Source organism: Thalia democratica, chromosome 9, assembly GCF_965202585.1.
Source record: "Thalia democratica chromosome 9, ktThaDemo2.hap1.1, whole genome shotgun sequence".
Taxonomy (NCBI): Eukaryota; Metazoa; Chordata; class Thaliacea; order Salpida; family Salpidae; genus Thalia; species Thalia democratica.
Window position 1 is genome coordinate 34,665,033 of NC_139173.1, and position 10,397 is coordinate 34,675,429.

The window sequence follows — 10,397 nt, forward strand, 5'->3', positions numbered from 1 at the left end:
TGATACATTCCATTTTTTTAGACAAAGTTTTCATAAAATGTAAGATCTGCAATGGTTTTTTTGTGTAAACAGCTCCTCATTGAGACTTTTGATCTGAGGTAGGGATGAAGAAATTTTATAGTCACAGATTTGATTTAACAAAAAAACCTTTGACAGGTCAAGTTTGTTCAAAAAATAGTGTTGGTAGGTCGCATAAAGCTTAAAATTTGCATGAAAACTGTACCATACAATAGTAAAAGTAAATAAAATAATAGCTAAAATAAACATTTTACTTTTGTCCCTTGTTGGAAAACTGAAGTAATTCAATTTGAACAAGAAAAATACAAATTTCATATTCTAAAATTTTCTATTTATCAATGGCACACTACCTGCTTTAATTAGCAACTAACATACAAGACTAATGATCATCAAAACAATATTTTTAAACCTATGAAGCAATCCTTTAATCATAAAATCTATAGCTAAAAAGTCTTTCAAGTCTTTATAGAAAGCTTAATTTTGTAGTATCATTTTAGTTATAAAATCTGAAATTTTAGTTATAACCTGATGAACTAAAACTAATAAAAACATTGTAAAATTCCTCCGTATGCAATCAATGGATTAAATTTCATGCTCAAACTTTTTAAGTTAACAAATTTAGAGAAAGCTATTTTCAAAGTTAACATTAAGTATATATTTTAGTCTTTAGTATAAAAATTAATTGCATATTGTTAGATAAGTATTTGTTAATTGCTAAATATGACTATAAAAAGTACATGGAATTAAAACTTAGCAGTTATATAAATGATATTTTATTAACAATAAGAAAGCTTGAAATAATGAAATGTGCTTAGAACACCTTTTTTTTTAAATTTCTTCATAAATGTAATTAAAAGCTATTTAACACTTTGAAACAACCTTAAAACAATCAAGACTTTTCTTTTTATGAAATATTATTTGCAATTAAAGCAAGACTTTTCACTAGAGAAATATATTGTGTATAGTACATAAAAAAAGTAAATATATTGTGTAAAGTAGATAATTTATTAACTACTTTTAAATTAATTTTATTCTTTTTATCAACCACAGTAATTAAAAAATTAACTAAAATATTTTGAATTCTCAAAATGATTTATTAAAAACAAAAATTGTGTATTGGTTTTATTTACTTCTGTATAAATATATAAATATTACTTTTTTTAGTTATAAGAAAACTGTTGAGTACAATTAAATGTTTTATTTAAATTCATTAACTGTATTTAAAAAAAAATCAATCTTTTTTTTTAAGACATATACTTTTTTCTGTTTTCAATTCAATACTTTTCATAGTTAACTAAATTCTTTGCACACTAAAAAAGTAAAAATTTTTGATTACAGTTCTTTTATGTACTGTTTTATTGTTATTGTAAACATAGATTACATTAACTATTAATAAACACATACATATATTACAAATTTATCTGTAAGAAAAACTATTAATCAATAATTTATGTTTTTATTTTTATATACTGTCTTAGAATAACACATGTTAATATTTCACTCTTCCATAACGGTTTATAAGATATTTATACGAAAAGGTTATTCAAAAATTTTTATGTAAAACTTTTACTACAAATTACAAGAAGTTATTTAGAATTATATCAGGGCATTTGATTAGATTTTTTAATGGTTTTATAGTACAAAAGATTTAAAAAACAGGTATTCATATAACAACCATATGTAAACAACATTGATAAGCATCTATGATTCTAATTAAAAAATTGTTTACATAATATTGGAGTGAGTCTTTAACAAGTCAAAGGCTTATCTCCTTAAAAAAGTTATAAAACACAATACAAAAGTACTATTAAATAACAACAACTTATTTTTAAGCTTTGACTACCAATTTTTTTATAATTTTTTTAAAAAGTAGGCTTCTAACTGACAAGTAGCTCAATGGCTATCAGGTTTTTGTTTTATAATAAGTCGCATATGATGTTAAACGGTTTTGACTTAAATCATAATCAAAACATCATAGTTAAGTTACTGTTATACGTTTAATTTTTAAATATGTTTATTAGTTTTTACTTAAGAATTACTTTTATGATAATTAATAAGTTGGTTTCAAAAATTGTTGTATGTATGTTAATCCGTATATCATTGTGTTATCATTTTAACATTTGAAAAGTTTTTCTTGCTGACTTATTTATGCACAACATTTTGTGACAGTAAAACCATAGAAGCTAAATGTTTATGGATTATGATTAATATTAGTACTTAGTAAAAGATAAAAACTGATATTTAATTAATACGAGTGTGTATAAAAAATAACTTTCAAACAAGTGTTCAAAGGTGTAGGGCACCACAGTTGGCAAGAAACTAGATTTGTTGTGTCTAGAAAATTAATATAAGCGTAATAATTAGTTGGAAAAAACTGAGTTTCTTGTTTTTAAAGCTTTTGTTTTACTCAAAGTGTTATAAAAGTTAAGTAAATAGAGATCATTTTTCTCTTATATTTCAAATAAAATTATCTAAGAAATGTTGCAGCATTTTTAAAACAAAATTAAGACCTGATTTCTAGACAAAATCAACATGAAAAGCATTTTATAAATATTCTGTACTAAATAATTTGATAACTGAAGGTTCTTCGTGCACCAGATTCTAGGACTAAATATTTTGAGCGTCTTTTTATGACGTATAATGAACTATTGTAGTGTAGAACTCTGAAAACAAGATAAGTTTTTTAAACCTTAAACATTTTTTAAACCTTATAAGTTTTAAAACAGATTAGTTTTTTTTTGTGATCTCACTTTGATTTCTTATGCTAGAGCATTTATAACAAGAAAACTTCAAAGAAATATAGATTTACACTAAACTTTTAATTAAGATTTTTTAAACAATGTTTTGAAGCCGTTTTACGTTTATTTTTTAATTAAGTACATCGTAAAAAGAAAGCTCTAGTTTTTACAGTTTCAAAAGTCCTTTTTTTTTTTGCTGATAAACGCAGTTAATTTAAATCTACTAAAAGAATAACTAACCTAGGCAAGACTTTTAAAGGTGTCCAAGGTGTGCGATTCGATAACCAAAAGGTTTTAATGCATCAGGTCCCAGGACCAAATTGTTTAAGAGTTTTTTTTTTGTAGTTGAACAAACTATATATATAATTCATAAACAAAAGAGACTCTGCGAAATCCAGATATATTTCAAGCTATTTTATCATTGGTAACAACAATAAATAAAAGATAAGTTTAACTTGTATAGTAATAGTAGTAATCATTTTAAATAAATATTGATTACATACAAAGTCAATTACAAAAAACTAATCAAAATACTAATTATTAAAGCTGATTAAATACAAACGTATAAATACCAAAAAGAGCATTAAGTAAACAAATCAATACTATAGTCAAACTCTTTTTGCTTGCAAAAGGTAGATTTTCTATTTAAAATACATAAAGCTTCTATTTTAACTAAGTCAAACAAGTTATAACAACTTTGAAATATCTTAAATCTATCCAAATAGAAGTTTTAAGCACAATTTTGATTGTTCACCAAATTTTCCGATATAGCTGATCTTTTTATTGCATTGATAATTTTATTAGAATTATCTTTGTTTTTGTTTTTCAGCTAGATTCAAAACCTTATCAATTCAAGCAGGTATGTGTTCTTTGACCCTTTTCTTCAACTGTCTAGTTGTAAGACCGATATAGCTATTGTCGCAATAGCATTTGAACTGGTATTTAACCATTCTTAAACTAAATGTGGGTTTCTGGTCTTTGCCTTCAGGTGTCAATATAGGACTTGAGTAAAAATTCTTTCTGGGTTTTGCAGCTAAAAATGTAGAACTTCTTCTCTAAATAAAAAGATCTTTTATTTATGTATGGAAATTTCAGATTTTTTATACTTTTTCTGGTCCAACTTCCTATTTGTTTTTAAATAATTTAGGTGAAGTTTAATATAGTTTATTAAACAATAACAAAAAGCGCTCAAATTATTTAGTTCGGGACCTGGTGCACGTAGAACCTTTCGTTTATCAGTTCTACTTACTAACTTAGGAGGATATCCATTCCTATACAACGAGGTTTTAATGTAACTAGTTTCTTCTTCAAATAATTCAGGTGAACAGATTAAATGTGCACGATGACACAGTGTCTGGATTAGATTTACTTTTCGTTTTAGACCACAATGTGACTGAAAATTCAGATAGTAATCTATAAAATATTCTTTTCTAAATAGTAGTCACAAACTTAGTATTTTGTCTTATCACTATTACATCAAAGTAAAATAACTAATTATTCTTTTCTTCTGTTAATTGTAAACTTTATTGAATTATGCTGTTTATTTAATAACTTGTAGAAATTATCTAGTTCCTCTTCATTTTTAACTGTAACAAAATAATCTTTTACATACCTAAAGTAGTGGATTCTATTTTGAACCTAAGAAATTATTTGTGACTCTTAGAAGTCAATAAAAATATTGGCTAAGGTAACATAAATATTAATTCCTAAAAGAAACTCCATAGCCACACCATCATATTGTGTGAACATGACATTATTGAAAAAAAACCTTGCAACATTAGTGGCAATCTTTAGAAATTAAACAAAATTTTCTTTACAAAATGAAGGTTTGTCAAGTTCATATAATTCTTGTGTGCAAATATCACTTTTCGGGACATTTGTGAACAAATTTTTGACATCAATTAAGGCCATAAATTAGCTTTTATCTTTCTACTTTTTTATACAAAGGTGAATAAATTCTTAATCACATAATCAGAATAATGTTCTAAAACAGGTTCGAGTAGAGAATTTAGAAATATTGCTACTTTATATTGCGGATGTGTGATCGTGGATATTATTGGTCTCAGTGGGATTGTTTTCTTATGAATTTTTGGAAGACCATAGATCAGAGGTCTGATCAAACCAACTGGTTTAATAAACTCAGAATTTTTTTTGCTCATATCTATAATTCAAACCAAATGTTTTAAAAACTTGACTATACTGTTTTCTAATTTATCAGTGTTGTCAACATGTTAATGATACACTTTCTGAAACACTTGAAGTAAAAAAAAAGACCTAGTTTTGATAACAAAAAATCCAGATACAATTATGTGCTACCTGTGGTTTAATTACCTGTTTATAAAAAAGACAACAGCCGCTCTTTTTAGCTATACATGCTCAATTTTAAACATCACAAGTGTTTTTCATAAAAATAAAATTACTGTGACAATTGTGCATAAGTAATAGTTTAAGTATATTTGAAATTAGTTACTGGAAATTCAACCACTTTAGTTAGATATATTTTTTATTCAAGACAAATATCTGAACAACATAAAGTTTATTGAACAAACTAATTTGTTGTTCATAAAACTTGAATTTAAATTTTTTTCAGTCGTTCACACAGAACAGATTAGAAAGTTTTTGGACTTTTATTAGACTAATAGAAAAATAAAATTTTACCTTAAAAGCTTATTAAGCCTTTAAATTGTTTTTTTATTTTTGCTATAGTTATATGTTTTTTTTTAACAATAGCTTTGTTTTATTTTTTGTTTTGGTATAAATGAGCATTGAATTTAAAATAAGTATAAAAAAGTATTAATACATTCTTTTACTCAAAGTGAGTAGTTAGATCAGTGAGAAACAAAGTGTTTTTGAGTTTTTTTTTTTTTTTGTTTGATTTTTTAGTTTTAAGCTAGCTTAATGGTTTGTTTAACTTCCCTTCTCTATAATATCTGTAGAATAAGTAAAAGTAATAGTTTAGAAAAATAAAAAAACAGTAAAATTAGATTTGTATAACTTTTTGAATTTTTTATCAAGAAAGATATTTTAAAAAGCTATATTAATATTTTTTTTTTACTTTGCTTTAAGTAATAAAATGATTAAAATTGAAGTAGAAATAAAATAAAGATTTTGTATTTTTTTTTAATACTAGCCATATTTAATGTTTAATAAGAGAGATAACAACTAAACTTTAACATCTATACAAAATTGATACTATTTTTATTACTAAATTTTTTTTTATTTCCAGCTTATCATCATACTTGGTTTGAAGCTAGCTTTAATGCTGGTAATTTGTCAAACATAAGAAGAAATATCTTTTTGAGAAGTGTTTATACTCACTTTTTTATAATATTTTGTATGATTGAATGCAATGAAGCAGATATTTTTATCTTTAGCTTCTTCTTTAGAAATAATTTTTTATGAAGTTGAGTTTAAACTTTGTAGAAAGACTTAAATTTGATACTTACTGATACATTTATAGAAATAAAAACTTGTTAATTTTTATTTTAAATGTTATCACTTTTGATTTAACAGCTGTATTTCAATATTATCAAAAAATAATGTTAACATAAATTAATAATTATAAAATTTAGTATTATAATTAAATAAAATAAAACTGTCAAGTTTTTTCTCTTTTTTTTCATTTGTAGCTCATTATAGTTTTGATTAAGTTGGGTATGCAACTTAATGACCAAGAGGTCTTTTTGTGCATCTAGGTCTTTGAACCAAAAAGTTTTGAGCAATTATCAGAACACTTATTTATCTCATTTTTTAAAAAATTGTTGTTGTCAAATTTGTTCAAAAAAATATTTTAATACCATAAATTTTAAAGCACAGCTTATCAGTTTTCAATTAAAAACTAATTAATCTAAAGCAACTGTGCAGGTTTAGATAATAAGAATCTCAAATAAAACATGAGCACTCTGGTGTTGGACATCTCCGAATGTTTGGAAGAAGATTCCAAAGTCAATCAGCTTTTGGATGAACACAAGCCTGATAGGATTGTGGTGAGATAAATTGTTTTTTTGTTTGTTTTTTTACTTTAGTGGTACAGAATTTGACCTGGTAAACTTGTAAAGAGGTGAATGGTTTTTTTAAATGTTTCAAAACTAGTATACATAAATTATATTTTACTGTTTATAGAAATAAATTTGTGGTAAGAGAATTGTTTTAACTTCAAAGTTTAACGTTTAAAAAAACAAAATTTGTTTAAAGCACAGTGTCAAGATCCGGTTATTAATATTCATGAGTAATGCAACCAGCTTCAATTTGATTTTAACTTTACATAATACGCAGAACGACGTATAAAATTTTGCTGCTAAATTAACACCATTAAGCTAATGATCTACCAGATCCGATGCAGCCGAATTACGCCTTTTAGGTTTATAGTCTTGTTGAAACGTTAAGGTGTTTCCCCAAAAACTTTCTGTATTAAAAAATAACTTTTTTTAGTGATTTTTTTTGCTTATTATGGTTTTTTACTAGTTTTTATTATGTTTGGGTAAGGTCGGTTAGGAATAAAGGTATAAATATTAAAAGAATTAAAGTTAAAAAAAGTTTTCACTCAGCAAATGTTAGACGAAACACCTCAACGTTTCGGTCGGACCCTTAAGATTTTGATCTGGTTCGATCCTTATTTAAAAATAAGATCCGGACCCGGCTTGATTATAATGTTACAAATCTGGTAGAGCATTTGATTTACTTATCTCATTTCACCTCCTTCCAGTCACTATTAGAAAGTTCCACAGCAGTGGTCTTCATGGGCTTCTTAATAAACGGTTTTAGGCGTAATTTAAGAGGTTTTAAAAATCTACACTAGATGTTTCAGGATCTAAATCCAGCCTAACTTTTCGGATCTGATAACGCTGTTTGTAAATGTAAATGTATGGCTTTTTGTAATTTTTTATGATGATTAACCAAACAAATAAAGACTTTTTTTTTCAGTTCCACAACATGAAATGCGCACCAGAGAAAACTGAAATGATTGTTGGCGACTTGATGAGTCAGATTGTAAGTTTGAAATAAAAATTAAATTAGTTTTGGATGGTAATTAACTTAAACTATTCTACTGATTTGAAACAATCAATATATAAAAATATGCTTGACCACTTACTTTTGATTGTTTATTGATATTATTATATACATATGCCTAATAACTTTATATATATATAGAATTAAGTTATTTAGCTTGTCAAATTAAATCGTTCACACTCAGCCCACCTTAAGGGCTTTATTAACAAAAAGGTTTATTTAAAGATGTAAAACTCAAAGGACTCGAGTTTCGTGCCTATGCACTCATCAGCTTCAAAACAAGTTTAAAATAAATCACAAAACAAAATACACAAATGAAAGTCAAAAAATTTAGCATAAATAGATTATGACGTAACTTTGGAACTATTAAAAATCATGCAAAACGGCTTGTGCAAAAATTAATTTACCAATCGACAATAAACTGGCAAAAGTTCATAATTTCACATAACACACAGTTAACTCTGGCGTTGAGACGAGGTTCTATGTCGGCTTGTGCTCGACTCAGTTTAGATTCAGGTATGCCAATCATAAAAAAATCTTTTAAAGGCGGCATATATGAAAATGACACTGAACTTTCAAAGTATGTTTGTGGCTTAAAGCGCAGCGGCATTGACTTTGAAATATCCTGGGAAGTTATAAAAAGAGCACAGCCTATAGCTGACGGCAATAGCCCAATATGTAGGATGTGTCTCAAAGAAGCAACCGCCGTTGTATATGCATTGAAAGACAAGTGATGCCTAAATGAAAGAAGCGAGTTTGTATCGTCTTGTAGATATATTAAAAAAATCGCTTTTAAAGTTTAACAAGCTTTAATTTCATCTTAAAATAATCTAAATTTCAATTTGTAGCTTAATTTTATCTTTATATCTTTCAATTATCTGTCCTAGTATATAGTTACTCACTGAAGTTTTATGAATTTTTGCCAGTTTAATGTCGATTGGTAAATTAATTTTTGCACAAGCCGTTTTGAATGATTTGTAATAGTTCCAAAATTACGTCATAATCTATTTATGCTAAATTTCTTGACTTTTATTTGTGTATTTTGTTTTGTGCTTTATTTTAAACATGTTTTGAAGCTGATGAGTGCATAGGCATGAAACTCGGGTCCTTTGAGTTTTACATCTTTAAATAGACCTTTTTATATGTATATACATAAAATTACGAGTTTTAAAATTAATAAAGAGACATATACTGATCACTTAGTTAATCATTGATAACAAATGCGTTCAGTAAACTTTTAAAACAACCTAAATGTTCGCTATATAATGTTATGTTTAAAGCAATATTTTCCTGAGGCGAGCTTAACAAAAAATTGAATAAAACTTACAAAATCTGTTATTTGCATATACACTTTTTTATTAAATAATGATTTCATAATGCCTCAGGACGCGGCGCCGAAAGCCGAATTCGTAGCGGCTCCTAGTGGCGAGATCAGCATCAACAAAGCACCCGAACTGACAGTGAAGCAAATTCCTGGAGACGAAATTCATGTTGAGAATGTTGAGGAGAGCGAATCGGTTGTCGTCTCGGGGAACAGCATGAAAATAATGATAGAGAAAATCCTCAGGGACATTACGAAAGACCAGGATGATTCGGAAGTGACGTCAGAGACCCCAGGTTGTTTTGAAAACTTACAACTGATCACGAATTGTATGATGTTTTTAATATAATAAAATTTTGGTATTGTATATGTATTTTGAGTTTTTATTCTTACTTTAAAAAACAAAAAAAGCATTTGATAAAAATAAGATCAGAAAACTAATTGTAATTTACATTTATTTATATTAAACACATAACTATTCTGAATTTTTCACTTTTAGTCTTAAACAATGGTTCTATATATATAAATAAACACATTTTTAACAGATTCATAGTATTCGTTGCAAGGAACCATCGTTTACAAGAACTTTGCAAATGCTTCTTAGAACATATATATTTTTTACGTTTGTTCTACGGAATTTAATTTTCTATAAGAAAATTTTTTTAAGTTGTTAATTGTTTTTAATCTAAGCTCCACCTGTAAATGACACAAATGAATTAATTAATATTTCATGTATTTGTTTACCATGCTAATCAGGCTTTAAAACTGAAATCACTTTAAATTTTTTGTTTTATTAGACAAAAATAATAGTTTTCAATTTTTAATAACTGTTAAAAATTTAGCAATTAAACTTTTTACATTGTTAGTGTATAAATATAGCAAAATTACTTTGATTTTTAACTCTAAACCATTTCACCCTTTTTTACTTTTTATACTATTATCTATGTAAGTATACACAAATTTCACAAGGTTATGAGGTATTATATAAACTTTGTGTAGAAATATATTAATACTTTTTACATGTTTTTTTTGTTATTTTGAGATTCATGTAAATTTTTATACAATTTGTAATTTTATTGTTTCTCATTACCAAAATAAGATCAACTTTTTTTTACTTAAAAAGATGTTTTCTATGTATCCTTTTCTTATTATATTCTTAGTAAATTTTAACTAGGCTCTTTTAGTAGAGAAAAGAAAAACTACCAGTTAGTTTTGTTTCAAATTTAATTTTATGTTTTTAAAAGCGAAAAAATTTGTGTTAAAAAACTCGTATCTATGAATGTGTTAATGCTAAAAGTGTAGAAAACAAA

The 10,397-nt window shown here is 25.9% G+C and overlaps 1 protein-coding gene across 1 annotated transcript; it reads left to right on the top strand.

The window, feature by feature from the left end:
* Positions 1 to 6,618: 6,618 nt before the first annotated feature.
* Positions 6,619 to 9,997, top strand: LOC145844565 (uncharacterized). Its single transcript, XM_082951963.1, has 4 exons — positions 6,619 to 6,742; positions 7,680 to 7,745; positions 9,152 to 9,383; positions 9,633 to 9,997. The coding sequence occupies exons 1-4, from the start codon at positions 6,650 to 6,652 to the stop codon at positions 9,638 to 9,640; spliced, it is 399 nt and encodes a 132-aa protein (XP_082808089.1). The 5' UTR covers positions 6,619 to 6,649; the 3' UTR covers positions 9,641 to 9,997.
* The last annotated feature ends 400 nt before the right edge of the window (positions 9,998 to 10,397 follow it).